Here is a 24,017-nt window from a genome sequence, read left to right on the forward strand (position 1 = left end):
CACCTGGAGCAACCCCCTGCCCCAGCAGGGCCATCCAGAGCTGGCTGCCCAGGACCGTGCCCAGATGCTTCCGAGCATCCCCACGAACGGAGACTCCACGGCCTTTCTGGGCAACCTGCGCTAGAGGAAGGTGCAAGGCACCCGTGCAAAGAACTAACCTAACTCATACCACCGATCTGCACTGGGAAGCGTGGCCCCACGGGACCTCCCGGCTGCACACGCTGCATTTTAAACCTTCGTTTGCAACATCCCCTCAGGAGCACGAGACAGGGACAAGGGACATGCGCTCGCTCCGGTTTTCTAATGAAGAGGAATTTTTCACATTGACAGCTTGAGCACGAGCAGAGCGTTCCCAGCCCCCAGTCTGCCGGCGTTTGATCGAGGCGCCCCGTGCCCTGCTCCCACCGGGTGACCACAGGTACGAAGGGTCCTACTGAACAGCTGTAATTCATGGTTTCTTCTAGCTGAAGACTGGGACGTTGCTGTTGTTTGAGCATCACGTGGGTTTGGCAGCTGCCGAGCTCTGAGGAGAGGTTTTGGGAAGGCTGCCATTCCAGCTCCCCCACAGAGAGATGATCAAGCTGAAAGCCAAGCTGTAATAGAAGCAGCAGAGAGAACCTTCCACCTCCTCCAAGGCACAACTGCGTCCGTGCCATAATTTAACTATTTTCAGGAATTTCACCCATTTTAAATGAAAAGCATCAATTCCAGTATCCGTAAGGAGCTTTTCTCCAGGGTTTTCGCAGGTCGGTGCCCACTGGCTCTAGGGCGGCTGCAGCAGCAAGCACTGGTCAGTGCCGTCGCTCCCACACAGCCCGAGAAGCGCCCGGAGCCTCGCCGGCCGAGCCGCGGGGGACAGGACGGGGGCACGGCCGCACGCCCCGCTCCGCAGGGGGCAATCCCACGGCCGCTCGTTCCCAGCGTGCCCCAGCCCGCCGGCCAGCACCCCCCCCTCGCGCTGTCTGGGAGAGCGGCCGCCCAACCTCAGCGACCCGGCGAGCCTAAAACCGCCATCGAAGCGTCGCTGGTTCTTATCGCAGCTTTGCATAATATCGTGCAACCTGCTCTGCCCCAGCAGGCAGCAAAGGGCTTCGGCCTGTCAGCCTCCCAGCGTTGTGCCACCCGGTGCAAAATGCACTGGCTGGGGCTTACGGAGTGGGAAAAAGGCTGGGGGGGGGAAGGAGAAAAAAGGGGAAAGAAAAAAAGCTAGAAAAAAAACCAACCCCAAACTCTGATGCATCTGACTTTTCTTCCACTGAATTATGGATTAATTATTCTTACGACACTCTGCAAAGTACTATACTGCTTAATGACAGCACATTAAAATGGCAAAAAGCCTGTTGATGTGCATAAAATGCAGATCCAGGCTCTGCTGTGGTGTATCGGTGCTGCACTCAGCTGCGGGTGTGGAAGCAAAAGGAAAGGAGGAGTAATCATTTGCAGGAAAAAAGAAAAATGATCTGTAGCTACCACATAATTTGTTTTTTCATTAAACAGCATCCGAGAGCAAGGGGATATTTGTTCTATTAAAAATGCTTATTTAAAAACTCCTTTTAGAGTTAACTCTTCCTCCTGAAGGCTGCTCTAAAAATCAATCTCCTCTGTAAAAGAGAAGGAAAAGGCAATATTTTTTCAAAGCAGAGTTTTGTATTTCACCTGAAGTTAACGAAACGCAGCTCCTTGACAAAACCACATGATGCCAGATTGCTAGCGCTGCCATTGCGTGATGAAGATAATTGATTCATGGTACTTTTCAGGAGCTATTAATATTAAGAATTACTTATTCCACCAAATGAACGTTATAAAAAATTAATAGTATGCAGATTGCCATTATTGCGAAAGCCTCTGGGCCTTACAGGGCAAGTCACTTCAATTATTCAAAAATTTAAATAAATTTTTTTCCCCTTTTTCTAATCTGTTTTTTCACATTTTTAGAGCACCTGCCTCGAGCACGCAAACGCCACTGCATTTTGTGATCTGCCTCTAAAAACACGCAACAATGTCCTCCAAGGACAGGTTTGCCAAGGGAGCCGTCAGCATGGTCCCCGCTCTCCCCAGGGGCAGCACTGGGGCGCTCCCAGCCACCCCAATTCCTCCTTGTGGAGGCTGGAATACGGTGCCCAGCCGCAGCGCACTCAGGAAGCTTCCTTACATGTATTTTTCATTCGAAACGGTGGGTGAAATAATTTGAATTTAAGTATCCACATGCTGAGCGCTCACCATGAGGGTGCGGCACAAGCAGAGGCTTCAGACAGACTTACGCTGCAAGGCTGGGCTGAGCCTTGCAGAGCTGCCTGTCTGGGTGGGGAGAGAGGTGGACAGGGAGTGGGAAACCTCCTCCAGCTCCTTCCCCTACCTGGTAAATCCACACTTGATCCAAAGCCACGGTCTGCGGCTGATCCCAGCTCTCCCGGCAGCTCCTACCGCGAGTCCCTCGCCCAGCGCCGATGCTCCTGCCTGTGCCGTGTGCAGCTCGCAGGAGGTCGGTGCACCTTCACCGGTTACAGGCTGGGACATACAGGTACCTGTTTCACCCTTGTCAGCACTACCTAAATAAAAAGTGGCTTTAGGGAACTTCATAGAGTTAGTGTTTTATAAATCAAACCTACTGCCTCCTCCTGGGAAACGGGAGCGACCAACTCTCGTCACTAGAACGCCACGGTGTGCTAATGAGGCTAGAGCAGCTCTCCCAAGCTGTCACCTTCCACAGCCATGCAAAATTTAAGGCAACAGAAATCGCATTATCTTTGGGGAAAAAACCCCAAAGATGCTTTTCAAAATAATCTTTCCAATCAAATGGCCTTCTCACCAGTGTAAGTTAAGCAGGGGACAAACAAGGCAAAAGTAGAACAAAGCGGCTTTCGGCGAACGCCTGCCAATCTTTTAGGTGGATAAACGATACGAGTGGCGGTCGGCAAAAGAGAATGTCTCTCTAAAAGAGGTTTCAAGCAAGGACAAAGGTAACCATCTCTAGGAACTAGAGGAGGCGATATTTCCGCACCCCGGGGAGCGGCACCGCGAGGGATCGGCGCGGCTGCACAAGCTCATCTTTCCTTAACACTCCGCAGCTCCCCCCAAAGGAGAAGCGGTGCTCCACAAAGCTATAAAACTACATTTTCCAACACTCCACCTTCGAGATATCACTGTTGTCTTGCTGCTATACAACAGGCAGAGATCTTCAAACAGCGGCACAAGAGTGGTCTCTGGTGGAAGCAGATCAGATCTACAGCGCTGCCACCAAACGCCAGGAACCCAAGGCAAAGGCCTTTGTCCACAGCTACCAGAAGTCACTTCTTCGCCGTAATACTACGTTAGCCCAATGCATTATACTCTAAAATAACCCAACTTTTCATTCATGCACACTTTCGGACTTTACACCTTTTATCACACATGATTTTACTGTACTCAAATCCGTCAGAAAACCAAGAATTGGAGAGTGGCTTTTCTGAGGTGTTTTCTTAGATGTGGACTTAAGAGAAAACATAATCGAAACACTCAGTCCCACTCCAGCGCTGTAACACGCTGACCAACCAACCGTCTGACAGCAGATAAGGAAGCAAGACAAGATAAGGAAAGACAGCAAATAGTAGCTCCGGGCAGTGACACCGCTAGTAAATGTGCAGCCACAGTGAAAACATTACAGCTCTGGTTCTTTCCCCCAAAATCGGGATTTCAGCCCACCTATGCTTACTTCAGATTCGAGACTTAGAAGTCTGAATCCAGCAAAAGTAGCATTAGATGGGCAGAAATCTCATCATCCAAGAATTCAGAGGAACTTTAAAAACATGACAAAAATCCAGTCACTCACGTTCAATAGACATTTCCTTGTAACTTGGAGTTTGATCAAGACGGACAACAGAAAGCGGCCTGTCAGCTTCAACGGCCTTTGAATCAGGACTACAAACCAGAAAACAGCAGAGGAGAGAATGTCAAAGAGAAAAAAATTCCAGGAGGAAAAGAAAAAAAAAAATAGAGAGAAAAAAATAAATCAAAGTGATGGTCCAGTGGCTTGTTTCCACATTCCTCTGTTTCTGAACACAGCAAGGGCTATGTCCCAGGGTACAGTCATCCATAGACTGGGAAGAGCCCAGCAAGGTTCTCAGTGCAGAATCCCCCCCCTGCACCAGGTTCTTCGCGGACCAACCTGGAGAAAGCGGTGTTCGGGAACAGCAGCAAGCGGGTCAGTACTTACCCAGGCTCAGACACCTGCTCACGAGACCGACAGCTTGATGCCACCACGCTTCATTTCTTCATTCCACATCAGATCACTGCTTTCAGCGCAGGCTGCCCCTCGGGTCGTTACGCAGAGGAGATGAAAGGGGGACGGGGGAGAGGAAAGAAGCTTTTTTTTTTGGGGGGGTGGGGTAGTTTTTTTTACTTTCTTGCAGTAAGCAGCCATCCCTTGTTCTATTAGGTGAAAATCCAGCACACATAAGAAGGCATCTCACGTCTAGTAACCAAGGCAGATGAAGCTGGCAAGAAAGCCCTGACCAGAGAGCAATCCCTTCTCCAAACCATGAACTGACTTTGTGTGCTGTTGCGAGGATATGGTTGAGAAGTCTCATTTCCCCCAGGGAAAAAGAAAGCTATTTCCTCCACACCTCAATTATGCATTCCAGAGCTAACCAGGCCTAAGGCAAAGACGGAGCCAAGTTATCCTTGGAGACAAAGAACCGTTAAGTTCTGGTTGAGGCAGTCTTTTTGTTCCTCCCCAGAATACCCAGCACTACGCCCAACCTCTAAGATAAAGTGAAGCAACATGGCATTTGCCGCAAGGGACAGCAACGCTCGTAGCAGCGGCAGTTCGTGACTAAGGCTGGCTCACAAAAAAAAGTGAATTCCTCCTCCTAGGGGCACACAGTCAGAGACTCACATTCTCCACACACAAGACTGCCACAGACACCTACAACAGAACCAGAGACCTGATGGGCGACTTTTGGTACTTAAGCTAGACGCCTTGAGCTCTTCAAATGGGCCAAGTCACGGAGAAGTTGAACGAGAGCCACAAATCTGCTTAAACACAGATTCAGGAATGTTTTTCCTTTACTCACCCCTACTCCCAGGTCACCCTGAACTGCTGAAGCTCTCCTGTCTGGTGAATGGCAAAGACCGGGTAGACACACTCAAATGAATCTTCTCCCTGTGTGTTGGGAGATCACCTGCAAGCTTCGTGATGGCCTTACAAGAAAAACACACATAAAAGTGGTCGAAAACACCGTTTTTTAATGCAGATTTGTAAAATTTAAGCTCAGTTTTGAAAACTTAGGACATTTCATGAAAGAGCATTTGGTCCTCTTAAAAATTTCCCATCCCCAATTAAATACTTCATGGAAAAACAACAATTAAGCATACATTGCAGTTTTAATTAGGAAAAATCTATATTGCACATTATACCAAGAAATACAAAAGTCTGTTTCAGCAAGTTATTCCAGCAGTGTTATCAATTTCATTTTGATATCATTGACTGATACAGAAGTTTTAATTCTAGTGCATAACACGTGCCCTGCCATTACAGAGTGAAAATGTATCAAAGCAGTTTTAAAACAGAGAAAAATCGGCCCCTTAAAGAATACAAAGCCTTTTACCACATAGTCAGCACCAGTCTCCTTGTAGACAAACCCCGTTCCTAAGGAAAGATGACTGTCAGATCACCTTGGCAACACAAATTTCAATGCTGTTTCTAAGAAGAAGCTGACCATAGACTATTTGGCACTGTAACCAACGGTCCAAGTCACTGAGGGCTGACAGGCTGCAATACCTGCCCATCCTGTTCCCATCCTACAGCTACCCCTCACTGTTTCTGGCCACGTACAAGAGGGAAAAGCACAGTGGCAGAACAGTTGTGCAACTTCACTGTAGTCGTGTAATTCTCCGAGGAAAACTCTGAAACAGATTTCTGTGCGTAACGCTTGGCTGGAGCCCTTCCCAGGGTTCCGGTGCTTCAGAAGGCACAAAACACTGAGAGGCGATTGCAAGGTACATAATGCACATTCAGAGAGCTAAACTGCGAGGCAGGGAAAAGTCACTACCAGGAGCAGCCACCAACACACCCAGGGCAATGCCGGTCCTGGCACCCACCACGCCGGGACTTTAAACGGCCAGTTGTGGCATGCTGCGCTTGGCTCCCGCACCACCAAGCCCTTCTCATTTCAGAGCTACAATTAGATCTTTCAATCGTCTCAGAATCGTCTTCAGAAAGCCCAGACATTTTTGCTTTCTGCACTCCCTCTACGCACCCTCCTGCACTTCTTCGCATGCGTACAACCTGAAGCGTACCTGCGTGCCAGGCAACGTTTACTGGTTGGTTAAGAAGCTATACCTTCAACCTCTCCCAATACCTCTTTGGATCATAACACCTTGAATTTATGTTTTGCTTTGAAATAGGCCACTAAGATATTCCAGTAATAGGTTTGCAAAGCCAATTCTACAGGGGCTGGAATTGCCAGCTGCCTCAAGTATCAAGGCAACCGATCCTATTGCAATGCTTTGGGAAATCTTAGCGTGTTTCCCTCTCCCCACTCCAACCCTCCTCCCCTTAAAATACACACATGACTAAGAAAACATGATTTTTTTTTTTGCCTGAATACACGATCCAACTATCACGGAACAGAAGGTTCCGCAACGGAGTCCCTGAGATGCGTCTGTATACTAAAAGATTCAAACAATAACCTCTTCAGCACTAACTTCATATTTATTAGAAATGTTTTGAGCTGCAACATGCGGTTTATGAAAACTGATGTTGTTATAAGAAGGTGAAAATACAGCAGATCAAGTTTGCCCTTATATTTAAGCCTTAATTTAAAAATAATTAACCCAACGGTAACACTCAGCTACTTCAGCTGTAGTCAAAAGTAAAAAGCATGTAAGCAATGGGGCACCACTGAAAAAAAAACAACTGCTATAAAGTTGTTTTGGCCTCAGTTTGTTTTCATCCCTCAACAGCCCTGCTTGAATTTAACTGCTTTCTTCTCAAAAGCGTATCTGAGCTGTATTTCAAGACGGTGGAAGAAGCAACGGCATTTTTTCACCACCCCTCACCAGAAGCAAAAGGCACGGTTTACAGGTGCAGCACAGCACCACAGCCAGCATCGACAGCTGCTGCAGCCGTGACTGTCTTGTGGCAGAGGGAAGTTAGCACACTGCAGGCTCAGACCTCTGACTGCCTGCATCCCAGGGCGATGCAGAGGCAGCCCCGTTATGAACTAAGGTGACACTGGGAATTAATCCAGCCCACAAGTATTCTTTGGGATGAGCACAGCAGCTGATATTCTTCCAGTATCTTAAAAAAAAAAAAAAAAAAAGAAAAAAGGAGAAGTCATCTCATTTGTAACTTACTTTTTAAGTTACTTTGGGATCCACTGTATTTTGTTACCAGCTACTCAGAAATACTTTATCCACCTTCCCAAGCAAGCTCAGTTTTTCCTACTAGTGAAGAAAACTTAAGGCACTAACATATTATTGCTGTCAGGAATGTGAGATAGTTTGTTCTTCATGTACTGTTATACCAGTTCTTAGCAGCATCTCTCCTGAAAAGGCACTAGATACGTGGCAAACAATGAAACTTTTGCAACTTCTGCTCAGCTAAGCTATACAAAGTTAGCTGCTCAGAGAGCTGAGTGCCTTTGCAATTTCCCCTTCCCCCCTCCCCATTCCCTTACAAAATAAGACACCCGATTTGTTTTATTACTGGGTTCTGCAGGCTCTTGCGACCGTGCAGTTCTACACAACTGTGTATATGAGGGACATCGTGACTACACGGCTAGCTTCTCATAGGATCAGGAGTTATCTTTTCAAGGTACTATTCTAAATGCAGCGGTTTTGTTTCAGCAAAACCCATTACCAGTGGGTTCCTACCTGAGTAGTACTTAAGGTTGTGTATTGCTAGTCGGAATAATCCAATGGCTAAACTTGGTGTAAGAAATTGCACTTTCCCATTCCTTCCCCAATCCCAAGATCATGTCAAATTAAATACTAGACCCTTTTCTAAAGGGACATTTGTAATGCACCTACAAAGAGGTAGCTAAGTGGCACATGCCAATTTTCTTTTTTTTCTTCTAAAGTATAGCCAGCCTTCATTTGCAACAACATTTTTCATAGGAAGTCTTAAAAGAAATCTCTATTCAGGTGGCACATGGAGTTACCACAGTTCAGAAGAGGGAACTCTTAAGAGAACTCAATCTCCCTTCGTGTCCATAATTGAAAACTAACAAGCATGGGGGATACCCAAGTGACTCAGCATATGCAGGTGTGTAGCTGAAGAGGAGAGGAACGTCTACAGCCAAATCCCATGCTCCTCCTGACATATGATAAAAGTTACTCTGAAGAACCGTTCAGATCAAGCCCACCATTCGATCAATCTGTCTCATGTAGTTACTCTTCAACGGCAGTAAGTACCTCCTCTCGTCAGGAACTCTGTTACACTGTCAACAAAATGAGAATATTTTTAAGAACTCAAATACCAAAAACAGGCAAACCCACACCCCCTGTAATCTCACAGGCGTTTCAGCATTAGTAACCATAGATTTCCTCCCAGTACAGAAAACTGTACCCAAGAGCACTTTTGGTCCCGGCTCTCCCTCGCTTTTTGCAAACTTGGAGCACAAAGCACATAAATGAACAGCAAGTGTTTCCTTGGTGCAGGCTGCGAGCTTCCAAACACACGCCAAACTACTGCAGCTTGTTATTCAACTGAGACTTCCTTCGCTATGACAACTGCGAATGTTTTTTAAAGTAATGCTCTTTTTCTGCAGGAGGAGGAAAAGAACCATGCTAGAACCTGCTAGCAGAGATTTTAAAAAAATTGTTCCGTATTAAAAACATATCTGCCTTGGTTGGCGATAGGCACTAGACCCATAGCTCTGTACTCAGCTGATGCCTTGCTAAGAAAGGTCACCTTTACACGCCTCACAACCGTTCTGAGGGAAAAAAGCTCTGTAGAAATGACCCTCTGCTTTTCTCTTTCCCCATTACAGCAACACAGGAAGATTTTAAGGGCAAAGAAAAGGGGAAGGGGAAAAATAGTTGGAAATAAGTTAACAAAGAATGAAATAATTACTGCAGAATACTTAAAAGGGGACAGGTTTCACCTTCAACATAACCACTCTTACACGACCCTAATCCATGACCCCCACTGCTGAAAGTGTTTTTCACACAGAGCTTCTCACATATTTGACATTTATAAAGGAAACACCGCAGAGCCCTAAAGTAACACTTCCAAATGGCTCTTTTTCTACTGCCTGACCCAGTTCAACATAGACCCCTTCTCCAGCACCGCAACCAGGAACACTCTGTGCATCCCTTACATTAGAACTGAAGTTGACTGCCTTCAAGTCGTTAGGTTTCATTTTTCCTGCGCCGTCCTCTTCTCCAGGGAGGATGTCTTGCCACAGTGAGTTACGAAAACGTTCATCCACAGACACTATATGTCCCTCAGTAGTAAACATATACTTATTTCCAGATTTATGCAGCGGATTCTCTTCATCAAACAACTGAACAAGAGATGGGAGAGACAGCTATAGCACGTGCACAACATCCTTCATGCCCCATCAACAAGTTCAAAAGCACGTGCCCACGCATTTGAAGGATCACACAAAAAGCGTACCTTTTAGTGCTAAATGGGTAACTATCGTTAGAGCAAATGGAAATAAATAGTTCTAATGCAAGGGATTTATTTTAACAGTTAAAAGGGCAGAGCAAAAGAAAAACCTCTCACACAACTTAAACTGCCCTTATTTTTCTAAGCTGCACTATGCAGGCATTTCGAGGCTGGCATCCACTGTTTCCATTCAGTCGCAGATTTATTTGTTTTTCTGCACTAAAGGAGATTGAGAACAGCAGCTTAAGCAGTGTTGGCTCAAATGCTTTCCCCTGTGACTGCCAAAGCCTGATGGGGAGAAATCGGAGGCTGCTGCAAGGCAGGCAAAATGGCTACAGGCAGTAATTTAGCTCAGAGCTGAGCAGTAGCTTCCTTCAGTCTGGCCTCCTCTCTTTTCCAGCTCCTCCCCAACAAGAACTGCCAGCTCTCCAGCCAGCAGCTGCCCAAACCTCCAAGGTGAGGGTAGGGTCAAAGAAAGAGCAGCAGCACATTCTCTGTGATACCTAAACCCCTCTCCCCTCCAGAGCGCAGCACAGTTTCTAATTAACAACGTCCTGCCTCCTCGCTGTGTCATGTTTGTGCACATCACATAAGGGAGTATCTTTGAAATGAAGAACACATACATACCAGGTACAAATATTTACATGTTTCACTGAGAAAAAAGCTCTCCATTCGATCTTCCTTTGTCTTCTCCACAACGTGGTGTAAGGTGGCATAGCCACACCTGCAAGATTTAAGATTAGTTTGGGTTTAGGTCCCACGTGTTCTGATCTCGACACGCTCCCTAGATATTCCTTGACTTCAGACCACTCCCAATTGTCACTAAGGGTGAAGTTAAAATGAAACAAGTCTCTTTTACAAGCAAGCACTGATTATTGGTTTCTGGTATTCCGAAGAGACCATCATCATCGACCCTCTGTCTCATCTATCCCATCGTGCAGATTCATTAAGGGTCTCAAAGAAGCAAGATACTCTCGTGGCCCCCGCACATAACAGGTGATTTCCCCATGCTGAGCGCACGTGAAACCCAGGCCTGGAAGCCTGGTCTCATGCAAAGGTTTCTTCCTGAGCTACCTACTCTTCCCTCCCACCAACACTTAACAGGTGACAAAGCTGCAGCTCTCTCACAGTGCGCTTGTAACTCTTTCAGCCAACCCCTTACACGGCATCTGAATCCCACTGAACTGCAGAACGGCACTGGTTTATGCTGTCCTATGGTTAGTAGGGACTCGTCTACAGAATCCGTAAATACCAATAGTTGAATAAAAATTCGCCATCCTCCCTCTGACTCCTGCAAGAAGTTCATATACTCAGTATTACAGTCAGGATTCACTGTTACTGTCCTGAGCCGAAAGCTGACTTAAGCTTCATTTGGGGAAGCCCCAAAAACATTGCCATATTTTAAGCCTTTTAAAGGCCATCCCTCCAGTTTAGTTAAACACCAGGGGCACACAAGGTTAGAAATATTCTTGCAGGATCCACAGGAAAAAAACATCCAACTACTAATTTACCAGTTTTTAGCAACTGACCATCAACAATGCATTTTGAAAGGTAGTTATAAAATTCTGAAGGTGTAAAGTCATCACTGGACTGTAATTTCATTTTCAGATGAGAAAGAAATAATTGCTCAATAAATAAATCATTGCTTGTGGCTTTCATGGAGGGTTGGGTTTTCTGGTTTACCTACGGTTGGCAGATTGGATTCTATATAATATTTACATAATAACATATACATATGTAGCAGTGAGAGAAGACAAACATTGAAGACTGACTTTGCTTTTGTATAATTTTCCAAACTCTGCAGAATATCCATTCCCACATGAAGGTAAAATGGGTTCTTTGTAGCCTAAATAAGGAAGACAAACACAAGTTAGAGTCAGCAATTTCAAAATCTTGTAAAAATATCGCATCAAAGGCCTAGTAGTATCAGATTCTCATGTATTACAGTAAACTTATCTTTAAAGGAGCATGACTTCGATTACTCTATGCAAGCTTCTCACATTTGCTTTAGTGCAAATCCTCATAAAACTTGTAGTAAATTCAAACTCTCTGATAGCTTTCTTCCAGCCAGAAAGTTATTTTAGTTTACTGTATCTTCTGCCAGTTGTAGACTGCACCGAGACCATACAGCAAGGAAAGCTATTACATTTACTTTAACAATTTCTATTAAGAAGTCACAAGTCTCTACCTTGTAAAAATCTGCCAGCTATTTTTTGAAAAGGTTGTTCAGTCTCATTTTTGCCTGTCTTATAAAAAAGGCTATTTTTAAAGCAAACAACATAGCAACTACATGGCATAACAATCTAGGGCCTGAACAGAGACCTCCGTGTAAGAACAGGCAGATCCTGAGGCACCAAATGTTAGCAGGCCAGAGGCTAGGGGTAGAAAATATGACTTTCTGAACAAAACCATTTTTGCCAAAACACGAGCTGTAAGCTCCAAAAAGTCAAGTACCTGATAAAGAAGATACGTAGATTCCACTAACTCCGGCCTCAGGGGATAAAAAGGAACATCCGGTGCTTGCAATTGCCAGTTGTATCTTTCTGGGAGAGCTCCGTATCGTTTCCATATGGCGTAGTAAAAAGCATGGAGACAAATAGCATCTTCCACATCTCCTATCAATACCTAGGCACAACAGCAGCCATAAACATGCATGCTTAATACTGCAAGCCAGCAAATTGCTTTCCGCTCTGTATAAGAACATGTCATATAATGAAATACTCCCCTCATAAGGGCAGACCAAAAAAAACCCCCACAACCCACCAAACAAAGCGCTAATCAATTAATTCCTTCGCGCTAAAAGCTTTATCGCACTCGGCTTCACAGCATGGTATACAAATGCTGAGCTTAAATGAGAAAAGTGAAAAGTATCTCAAATCTAGCAGTGTAGGCCCAGGCCTTCCAGTATTGTTATGCTGATGCAGAAGCTGAACTGCCTTTAGACTCTTATCAGAAGGGCCAGATGCAAACCCACAGGTTGAAGCTCATCTCAGAATTGATGCTTAGACTCATTCAGAGCCTAAGATTAGAATGAGCCTTTCCGACACCCCCCTGTGTCGTTTGGTCTTTAACAGAATAAAAGTTTACCTGCAGTCCGGGAAAAAAGGCTTGCAAAGAGTCAATCCAGGTGTTCATCAGCTGTCCCGTGAACATGTTTACATTAACATACAAAGGAGGGTCACCTTCACCTTCATTGCAGGCTTCTCGACTGCCAAGTAACAATAAGCATATGTAAATATTCGTTATTTGCAAAGCACACAATGCATGTTTCATTTCACAGCACTGCCACCAGCAAAGAGAATGAGCCACAGATCTGTCATGGGAGGCTCAAAGCCATTTTGAAAAGACCCAAAATATCAGTCACGCTTTCAGAAAAACTGGTTCATAAAGGTATGTACATCATACTGAGTTCAGTTTTGGGCCCCTAGGAACAAGAAGGGCCTTGAGGGGCTGGAGCGTGTCCAGAGAAGGGCAGCGGGGCTGGGGCAGGGTCTGGAGCACAAGTGTGCTGGGGGGCGGCTGAGGGGGCTGGGGGGGTTTAGCCTGGAGAAGGGGAGGCTGAGGGGAGCCCTTCTCGCTCTCTGCAGCTGCCTGAGAGGGGCTGGAGTGAGGGGGGGGTCGGTCTCTGCTCCCAAGTCACCAGTGACAGGTGAGAGGGAACGGCCTCAAGCTGCGTCAGGGGAGGTTTAGGTTGGGTGTGAGGGAAAATGCCTTCCCTGCCAGAGCGGTCAGGCCCTGGCACAGGCTGCCCAGAGAGGTGGGGGAGTCACCGTCCCTGGGGGGGTTCGAAAACCCTGTAGACACTGCACTTCAGGGCACGGTTTAGGAGGCCTGGGGGTGTTGGGCTGGCGGTTGGACTTGATGATCCGAGAGGTCTTTTCCAACCTTAATGATTCTACAATTCTATATCCTAAATTTATGCCAGCAGAATCTCTACCAAAAAGTCACACTAGGTAAGACCAGGCCGTAAGAAGTACTAAACCAGCCAATTTAATACATTTCCTTTGCAGTGCTGCAGCCTGCTCTCAGCCTAACATGCAGTAACTTGGACGGTAACCAGTTTAGCCTCTTTGCACTGATAATGCTATACGAATCGGTTGACTAAGGAGTGAAGGGAACATTAAAATTTAATTCCACAGCGACTACCACGGAAATAAGACTTTGCTTTTTGAAGAACAAAAGAGAACACAGATTTTTTAGAGCATGACGCAAAACACTCCTGTCTTGCTGGAGCACTCATTGCTTAAGAAACTTATATGAAATAACATACCCTCTTCTTAAGTGGTTCTGAATGTTCCGATAAGCATCATTGAACATCTCCAAGTCTTCCTTTTCTCCAAAGAGGATGTAAGACTTCAGAAGGTATTCGTAGAATGAATCCGACCCTGCTCCCAATCCACTTTGCTTTCCAACCCAATGACCAGTTTGAATATTTACAACATTTCCTTTCAGAACAGACAAAATGTTAGTCTAAAGTTGCCAAGTACATCAGAGAAAAATAATCAAGAACCAGAACTTAGAAATATTACATCTTAAAAAATCTTAAGAATCAACGATCAAAGATTACTATCAAAACAAAGTGGTACAGTGCATTCATCCAAGGTACTGACACACACATGCAGTTGTTTTAGGTACTCGTATTCATCTGCCGTCCTAAATTATATTAACGGGGAAACAAATGCAAGAACTTCAGTTTCATTTCCCAGTTTCATGAAAAATTTGTCTTTGGACAACCCATGTCCTAAGAACTCATTCAGATACTCCATTTTCCTTAAGAAATCACAAAGCGCCATTTGGTCAACCCAAATGACGAGTACACGAGAAGGACGTGACTCAACAGCTACAGAGGAAGCAGATCAACAAAGTTTACGATACGTGAAAGACACCTGTAGCATGACGGCATTCTGCCACAGGAGACTGAGGTAGGTTAAAACATGGAGCCAGTCAACATAGAATCACCTCAGAGAACTTTACCTAGCAGTCCAGTGTTATTGCTCCTGAGACTCCAGAGTGCTTTGACAGCTCTCCTGGCCACCCATTCAAACGTGGAATCGCCAAGAAGCCGGCTAAGGATACCAAACTCCACCAGCAAAGAACCTGCTCCTGCAGTACAAGTCTCGTTATTGCTGTCTGGAGGTACCCCCTTCTTCAGATTGACCTGTGAAGCAGGTAGAGAGTGCGCTATCAGCAAGAAGGCAGGCTGCACCTCACACAGCTGTGCTCTCATCTGCACTCGTGTGTTTGTTATGAAGCCTTTTTATTAGTTTTTGCAATATGTGGCGTGCAATGTTTATACAGTTAAAAAGCCGACATATCACTGCTTGGTCGAAAAGCTTTCCTGAAGAATTCCTGAAATTCATCTTCTAACTTTAAAACATCATGCTCAAGGTGGGCAACCCTAATTTTGTTACTCTTATACTTGCTAGTCCTTCCAAATTTCAGCCTACTTTTTCATCATTTCTACTAAACATTCAGGCTCTTCCAAGGGCGATGCAAGTACTGCGCCCCCTCATTCAGTGCTCTTGAAACTCGGAGTTTCCTCAGTGAATGCTCCTCAACTTCCCCACAGAACGAAATGCTGAAGGGAAGTCACACCACCCTCAGCTGCTTTACCAGCCTCTGAACAGAAGTGAAATGCCATGCTTCTACAGCCTGACAGGTCTGGAGGAAAAAGCAGTGCTCCTGCCCCCAGAAATCAAAAGTAGTCAGGCAAGTGACGATTAGTTTTACAGTTTTAGAATTGTTCCACTAGAACTGACACCCTTCTCCTTGTGAACCGCATCCGCTTAAAACGAGAGGATGCAGCATTCAAGAATACCGCAGCATTCTTGAGTGCTCACTGAGCAGCACTCAAGAACATTACAAATTCCAAGCCTGGTATGACACGGCATGGCAGTTTTATTTTATCACAATTATCTTAGTACCAAGGCACCAAAAAAGCACCTTCCTAGGCGATTTGCCTTTACAGTATTTCTTGTTAACCTTCTTAATGACAACGTTGTTTGTTGCTGTGTGATATATAGAAAGAAAGCGCTGGGCAGGGCACGTTCCAGCCAAACAGCACAGAAACAAATGACTGCTGACCCGTACGGAACAGTATGTACAGAGGGAAAAACAGCATAAATAAAACATTTACTCAACATAAGGAGCAACTTATACATCACCCATGTCACCATAACTTCGCGCGGTTTACCCCCCATGCCATTTTAACATAACTTAGAGCAGGTTCAATACCCCAAGCACACATATAAAGGCACACAGGACACAGGATGCGAGTTGTAGAACAGGCAAATTACTCATTTTCGATTATTTCCCACTGTGCTGATGCACGCACTTACCCGAGGGTATGGAATTCCAGTTTTCGTGTTCTCAAAGGCTGGAAGTAGTCTCACTGCTAGGTCGTGAGCCATATGCAACAGCTCATTGTCATAATCCTTAATGGTCATATCACCAAAAGGCTGTTTGGTATCTGTAATTATTATGTGGGCAGAAAGCAAGCTTCCCAAAACCCTATGGGAAAAGGGAAAGATCTTCAGTGTTTGAATCTGATCTGAACATAGCTCTTCAGCTAAACCCATACCAGTATCACGTTTAACAGAAGCATTACTTTGTGCACCTTGCAGGTGCTACAGAAGAGATCTGTTTTCTTCCCCACCAGCAGTGAAAACCTCTAAAAGTCATGTTGCTTGTCACCCACAGCAATCCCAAAATTTGGTTCTGCAAAATTTACCTAACCCAGTAGCTCCTTACAACATACCAAGTCTACTTATGAGTGAAGACCTCCTTGGCCCTGCAAATGGCATTAAGGTGCTCGTATTAACTTAGTATTCAGGAAAAAGCCTAGCCAAGTTAAGCAGCAACTGAACAAACACTGTTTAAGACACGCAGGAAATGAAGCCATTTAAAAGTCAGACAGTATCTTAAACTCATCTTGAAGACAGACAGGCCTGTTTTTCACCTAAAACGAAAGTGAAAGCAAGCAGAAGGTCCATGGAAGAACACCAAAACAGGGAAAACCCGGTCAGCAGGGTTGTTTGTTGTACCCGGAGCTGTCTCTCCACTGCAAGAGTAACACGGAAAAAGCAGCAGTCTGCAAGCCAAACACAGCTGGGACTACCATTGTATCGCTGCTTCAAGTCACATGTGACTCACTAAAAGTGTTTTAATTATGAAAGGATGGAATATTTTCAAAAAAGGTTAAAAAACAACTTACTCGAGGAACAATTATGGAATAAAGCCTACCAAAGACATCCTTATCAATTATTTTACTTTGGTTCTCCCGTATATACACACCAAGTCTTTAACCTTGTTACTGTTTTAAAGACAGAAACTTAGAGCAACATACCTGATTGTTGCCTCAAAAACTTGGACAGTTGAGTCTTTATCAAATGAAACAGTGTCAATCACCAACTTCACCGCTTTCTGGAATTCTGAGGCGTTTCCCATTACCTTTCACATAAAAACAAAGCGGTTTTGTCTAATTGTTGCTTCAGAAGAGGGTTGGGGAAGAGAATGGCAAGTTCACATTTTAGTCCAACAGTCACATTAACTAGATACAGAACAAGAGCACTTGGAGCTTCTGCTAAGAAGACTCTCCAGAAAGTCACCCATCCTACTGACATGTAGACGTGCTTCTTTTAAAAGTTATGTTAAAACAGGGAAATCCACAAAGATATATTGTTGTCTGTTTTACTAACCTGTGCACTCATGTACTCTTCTATCCCCAACATCAGCTTTGTGAGTGATCTCTTAGAACAGGAGTCTAAAAACTCTGTAAGATCTAGCACACTGTTTTGACTCCACACTGCGTGCCATGCCCAGGGGTTCCCTCGTGCCAGTTTTCTACAGGTCTATCTTAGCAATCGGTTTCCACTATATCCAGAGACAGATGTAAATTCAGCCCCAGCTTCAAAGAAGCAGGAATGTGAAAGGAAAACACAGGTTCCCGCTTGCATAAGTTCACGATAAGGCTGGGTGTACAGGAAACCTACCCAGCTCTTTAACCATCAAAGAGCCAGCCTGCTCTTTCTGTTACCCAGACCTAGAGGGAAAGCATTCCCATGCTTGCTCTGAGCAGATGAAGAGCAAAATAGGCTTTCTCCGTGCAGAAGCTTCAGAAACACAAGAGACTCTAGGAACCAGGAGTTTTTTATCTGAGAAAAGAACAAAGTTGTATACTGCCCCAAAAGCTATGGGTAGGACACTGAGCCACTGGCGAATGAGGACAGGAAGGCAACCGTTTCGCCAACACACAATCAGCCACGTAGCACAGATCCCTAACTGCTGTTTCGGATAAAACCAACGTTTTCCTCACTTCCTGCTTTCAGTTCAGTCCGTTACTGCCATGTTCGGTTCAACAGCTGAGACCTCCACACGACAGAGCTGCAATGCCACCTTAGCAACAGGAGATATTTTACAACCTGAAGCACACGTACAGTCCTTAAACACACCACCTTCTGCACAAGAGGAGAGAAATGCACCACGGATCCAGTGCATCGGTGTGTCCCAACATGCCCTAGCTGCAAAAACGAGACTGTGAAACCTAAGGGGGTTTCTAAACATGCACAAGGAGTTCAAGAAAGGGGCTTTTCTCCACGATACCACACCACTGGTACTACTAACACAGAACAGATTTGCTTCTCGCATTATCTTCAAATTTTAACAGAAATGCATATGACAGTCTATTTCAGCAGGCAAGAAGCAGCTTTATGCCTCCTCCCCTCCTTCCTTTCACTGCTCTCCATAGAGGCTTAGATATCAGTCAGGCCCTCTCTGCCAAACAAAAAAAAATCAGAGCTCTTTCAGTCATCTTGAATAAGATGAACTCTCCTCCTGAGACGTCCCTCAGCAACCCTTGCAGATTCCAGCTCAAATCCACCCTTCCTGACCACCAGAGTATAGGGGTATTCCTAAGGAGATCCCACCTGAGCCGTGGGAAAGATCTCCAGAATTTCCCCCATCTCTTCTGGAAATCTCTCCTGACACATCCCCACAGGCCCTTACCCTTCCCTGCACGTGTAACACTGCTCGCTCGTGATCCAGCTGTTAGCTAGTGTAACCCAGCACCTTCTCCTCAGAAGGATTTAATAAGTTCTCACCTACAGAATATTAGACCCTTTTACTTCATACTGCTGAATTTCGTTATAATTTTTAATAACAGCATCTCACCTTCTCTTCGTGTTAAGAATTGACCTCTGTTTCTGTCAGCAACTCTGCATGAAACATTAGCACTTCTTGCATTAAAAACATTATCACGCTGAGGCTGTACAGCACCTGTCCCATGGCAGGTCCTTCGAAAACACTGTGGGGTAACTCCCTCCTGTTTGAAACCTTCTATTGACGTCTTCCCTCAACTTCTCACCAAGCTTCTCTACTAGGTACCCCTCTTCTTCAGCTCTGATAGCTTTTTTTTCTTCTTAAATATGGAGCCAATTCAAGATACCAGATCCGCTGCGGTTATAAGTTCACCCTCAGAGCAAGGGACAATACCAGCGTCGTTCAGTACCAGGGCAGATGAACCTAGCATGACCCATCTTCAAGAGAACACTGAACGAGTTAACACTACACTACATCCTTATTTTCCCCTTTAACTCTTTCCTTCAAAGTCCGTTCCAGCGGGCCGCCTGCTGTCGAGGCGGCAGCTCATTCCTGCCTCAATCCAACCACCCCATAATCCCGACCTGCAGCTTCCCAGCCCTTCTTAACAAAGCTCCGTGCCCGAGAGCGAGCCTTGACTCCTGGTTCCCCACACCAGGGTTGGGAATGAATTGCAAAGGCGCCCGTTTCGCTGCCAGCAGCCGGACTAGCAGAAAAGAGCGAGACTCAGGCACGTCCAGGAGCATCTGGGACTTCTCATCTCTCGAAGCCTCTCATCGACTAAGTCAGTCTTTCTGACTTTAACGTCCCCATTCCGGTAAGATGCTGCGTCTTGAGTTTAATTAGCAGAATTAAGCTTTGGCAAGGCATCCCAGCTATATAACATACCTTTGAACTATTCAGTTCAAAGTTTCAGTTTTGAGCTGAAAAATTAAGTTTGTTCATTCCGGCTGCCAACACGCACCTCCTCAACTTCCCTCCCGGTTAAAGTAATATTTAAATTAATGGAAATAAAATAGAACAGGGTGATGCAGCGGGTCGGGAGCCTACCGGCCCAGCGAAGCGCGGGACGGCGGACAGACGGACCGAAGCCTCCCCCGCAGGACCACCGCCGGCCGTGCCCGGGGAGGGGGCGGCCAGCACGGCGGGGAGGTTTGGGGGTGCCCACCCAGCACCCCCTCCCCCCCCCTCCAGGACTCACCGCCAGCGTATCCAGGGCGTCGATCAGCGTCAGCGAGTAGTTTCCCAGGACGTCGTTGATGTTGAGGTTGGAGCTGGGAGGGAAGAGCCGGCCGTGAGGGAAGAGCCGGCCGCGAGGCCCCGCCGCGCCCGGCCCCCGCACACCCCCCGCACCCACACCCCACCCGTGACTCACGGGTCGTGGCGGTCGGGCCCGCGGCCGCTGCAGTGGAGGGGGTCGAGCTCGTCCCGCGGGAAGGCGTGCCGCATGTAGCTGTCGTACCCGAAGACGAACATGCCGCGGGCGGCGTCCCGCAGCCGGGCCCGCAGCTGCGGCGGGAAGGCCCCGCTATACCGCCGCTCGTACTCGTCGCCCCCCGCCGCCGCCGCCGCCCCACCGCCCCGCCGCAGCAGCGAGCCCCAGTGCGAGGAGCCGGGGCGGGCGGCGGCGCCGGGCGGGCCGAGGGCAGCGGGCGGCGGCGGGAAGGGGAAGGGGAAGCGGCGGCGCAGGCAGAGGCCGGGAGCCAGCGCGGGCAGCAGCGCCAGCAGCGCCTGCAGCCCCAGCCTCAGCAGCAGCAGCCCCAGCACCACGGACCGCCATTGCATGGTCGCCCGCGCGCCGCGCGCATAGTTTAAAGGGGCCGCCCGACCCCCTCCCGTCCGCTCGACAGCCCCCGCCGCGCTCCTCCGCGGCGCGTCTCCTTTAACAGCGGAAGTGAAACGCGGGGTGCGGCCGCCGCGGGGCCCGCCCCGCCCCGCTCCTATTGGCCGAGGCGAGACCAAGCGGTTAGTCATAGGGCGCGCAGCGACGTCACTCAAGGGCCGAACTCCGAAGGGCAGGGGCGGGGCGCGGAGGGCGCCCGGGGCTGTCGTGGCGGGGTCAGGCCTAGGCGGGGTCAGGCCTAGGCGGGGTCAGGCCTAGGCGGGGTCAGGCCTAGGCGGGGTCAGGCCTAGGCGGGGTCAGGCCTAGGCGGGGTCAGGCCTAGGCGGGGTCAGGCCTAGGCGGGGTCACTAAGTCTGGCCTAGCACCCAACACGTCACCAGGTGAGGAACCAGCACAGTGCTGCCCAGGGGCAGTCGCACCATGCTCTGGGATGAGATGAGCTATGATAAACAGGAGTTTTTCCAAACAAAAACCCCCCAACTATTCAAATGAAGTTTGCAACTGATTCCTCCTGCCGCTGGCATGGCCCCAGCCCCCTCACCCCACAGATGGCATCTCGAGACCCTCACCAGGGCACAATCCTTAGCGCGGTGCCACACTTTCGGGCCACAACAGCAGGGCAGATGGATGCAGGGCTTCCCTCCACACCGCAGCAGAACCACTCAAAGAGCAAGATGGAAGACGCACCAGGTGCGAGCACAGCAGTGCCGAGGGCATCGCGAACCAGCTTTTGATGTGGTGCTGGAAGAGGGCAAAGAACAAGCTCCAAGGCAGCTGGAGGCTTCAGAAAGCAGCATAAATAGAAAAGCTGACAAATGCCACTTGCAAACTGGCTCTACGAAAGTGTAAAGAGAGTCAAGCAGAGCTGGTAAAAACAAAACCCCTCAAAGACAGTCAAAAGAGCAGAAAAGTCAGTAAAGAAACTACAGCTGGAGGAGGTAAAGAGGAGACGCACATCTCTGAGCTACCCCAGAAACCTTAACGGCATCACACGTCGCTGTGGTTGTAAGCATGACTGCTTTAGCAACTGGTGTTCTTGCTAGCAGTGCATCCTTTTAGCAAGAAAGTGCATGATTTCTTACAAAGAATTTGATAGAAATAATATGAAAAATCCCCCCACAAAAAAAAAAATATAGACTGTTATCATACATAGGCAACCAGGCATTCAGGATTTGTCTTCAGCCTGTGTTTTATTCTATTTCAGAAGCCTGATCTTGCTCTTTTTCATTCATTGCAGAAGAAAGAGTAGACCAAATAAATCTTAAAAAGCCCCACCAACCCAACCCAAACCACGACAAAATGCCCTGCAATTCAGTGGTCCATCAAGCCTTCCATACGCCAACCCCCGTTAAAAATCCTCTTGCCTGTTCAATCATAGCAGCTTGAGGTTACTCTTTCAGCTCCTTTCCTCAATCTGCAGGATTCATGCGTCTTTTTAATGTTTGGGGTTTTTTTCCCCCCTTATGCACCAGAAATATTATTCACACCACAGCGGCGATTCAGACTGTAATAAATGAGGAAGACTCCTCATTGTCAAATAAACTGAAGTATCTTTCCACATTCCAAGTTAGCACAATTATACAGAAGCAACTCAGCACTTCACTCAGACTCTTGCAAGAATCAAGTTTAGCTTTAAATGTTGCACAACAGCTTCTCTCTCTACTCACGTAATTGCTGTGTTTATTGAATAACATCGTTTATGAACTTCTCCCCGATAGCTCCTTTCTGAGAGAAACACAAATGAGACCAACAAAACGCTGTCAGCATCTAAACCAAAGACGTAGTCAGAAGTTGTAAGTTTCACAGAACAACTACCGAGAAGGTTGTCCCCCACCGAGCACAAGGCTTACGGTCACTCTCCCAAGACGAGGTTAGGTAGTTAACGCTCCTACCGCACAGCTCGCGCCGACCAAGCATCAACCAGGCAACAGCACTCAACTATTTTATTTTTCTTTTAAAACAAAAGCATGAAATTTAGAATTTGTTTAGAATTAGCCTCATTCATATATTTAAGGTTACCATTTTATGACTGTTTAAAACATGAGGCTTCTTAATTAGGCAAGGAAAGACTCCTTGAGTGTATCTGCCTACATGGAAGCGATGCCACCCACCCTCTTCATTGTTAGAGAAGTGCTTCAGGGAGTCAACCTGTTTGCTCCTCTCACAGATGATCCAAAGAATTAAATTTTAGCATAGATGTGTTTAGTTTAGCTTGAGTGTAACTGTTTCCCACAATTTGTTAACGAGATCTTACATATTTCTAACAATAATAAAAGCAGCTGTACTACTACAGAGGAACATGCAAAAGACTGGTTTTCAACAACACTTTATTGAAGCACTTCAAAATGATCACAATGATAGATGTTGCCTTTAACAGAATAAAACCTGTAATGTCTTAATCAAAAGGCACTAATCCTGGCACAAAGGTCTACTTACCCACCTTCCACTGTGACGGAAATAAAAACACCAAATATTTTACTTCTCCTTTAAGAGTACGTGCATACCCCCTTTGACCACCATTCCGTGTTTGTCATTTAAGTGACATGTAAAAGAAATTCCCTGATGTTTCACCAAGGCATGCTTTAACGTTCAGCATCTGTAGTCCCGAAGCAACAGACTACTCATTGGAGATGTATGGTTTAGCGAGACAAGTCATTCCGTGCTCATGTTTTGGGAATAAAAGTCCTGAAGCACATACCAGTCCCAGGCATTCACGCACTGCTTCTCCTTTAACACAATTGATTGCTTTGCTGTTCGCGTAAGTCAGCAACACACCACTCTTAACAAGGTAGCTTAAACGACCTGATTTACACTCCCCCTATTTAGAAGTGACACGGCGCTCTCTAGTCAGGGTCAGTGCAAGAGCAAGCCAGCGAGGAGCAGCGCTGGGGCATGCTACCGGGAGGAAGCGCGTTTCTTTCACATTCAGTAAAGACGCACAAAGCAAATCATGACATGCCGTTGCACAGCCACAGTAACTACAAAATTAAACCTTAGAAAAGTTAAAAGCTTGATAATCCAGCTAAGTCACACTTCAAGTTATTACAGATCCCTGCACAACGTTCCTATATTATTTTAACCAGAGAGACTGTTTAAGGCATTTTCTTTGGCCTCCTTTCTTCTACCAGAAAGTGAAGATTATGCAGTTTTATATGTCAGCATCCAAAAAGGACCGTCTTTCCAATCTGTTTCCATGAAGATGCACAGAGAAAGCACAAATCGATAAGAAACTAGATGATTTGTTCCACAGATCATGAAACGGCTCCGCATTTGTGCGTATTTCATGTTGCCAAGCGGTAGGACAGAATTCCTCTGTGCGACTGCTAAGACACTCAGCTGCACTCAGGGCAATGATGAGAATTAAGCTGCTCTGTAATTGCACTTAAAGAAACCACCATCCACACTAACCTTGCTAAGACATTAACAGTAAGGAAAACTTTCACACAGCCCAGTGCTGTGGGTGCATATGCAAACATTTCTTCA

At 46.5% G+C, this 24,017-nt stretch overlaps 1 protein-coding gene across 1 annotated transcript; it reads right to left on the bottom strand.

Annotated features, from left to right (window-relative positions):
- Positions 1-5,203: 5,203 nt before the first annotated feature.
- EDEM1 (ER degradation enhancing alpha-mannosidase like protein 1) lies at positions 5,204-20,592 on the bottom strand. The gene is made up of 12 exons (XM_064453418.1): positions 20,067-20,592; positions 19,893-19,965; positions 16,941-17,044; positions 15,934-16,105; positions 14,570-14,753; positions 13,866-14,040; positions 12,683-12,803; positions 12,050-12,220; positions 11,368-11,441; positions 10,223-10,319; positions 9,303-9,488; positions 5,204-8,420 (listed from the first exon to the last, which is right to left on the bottom strand). The coding sequence occupies exons 1-12, from the start codon at positions 20,474-20,476 to the stop codon at positions 8,331-8,333; spliced, it is 1,857 nt and encodes a 618-aa protein (XP_064309488.1). The 5' UTR covers positions 20,477-20,592; the 3' UTR covers positions 5,204-8,330.
- Between the last annotated feature and the right edge of the window lie 3,425 nt (positions 20,593-24,017).

This window comes from Phalacrocorax carbo, chromosome 6 (assembly GCF_963921805.1).
Source record: "Phalacrocorax carbo chromosome 6, bPhaCar2.1, whole genome shotgun sequence".
Taxonomy (NCBI): domain Eukaryota; kingdom Metazoa; phylum Chordata; class Aves; order Suliformes; family Phalacrocoracidae; genus Phalacrocorax; species Phalacrocorax carbo.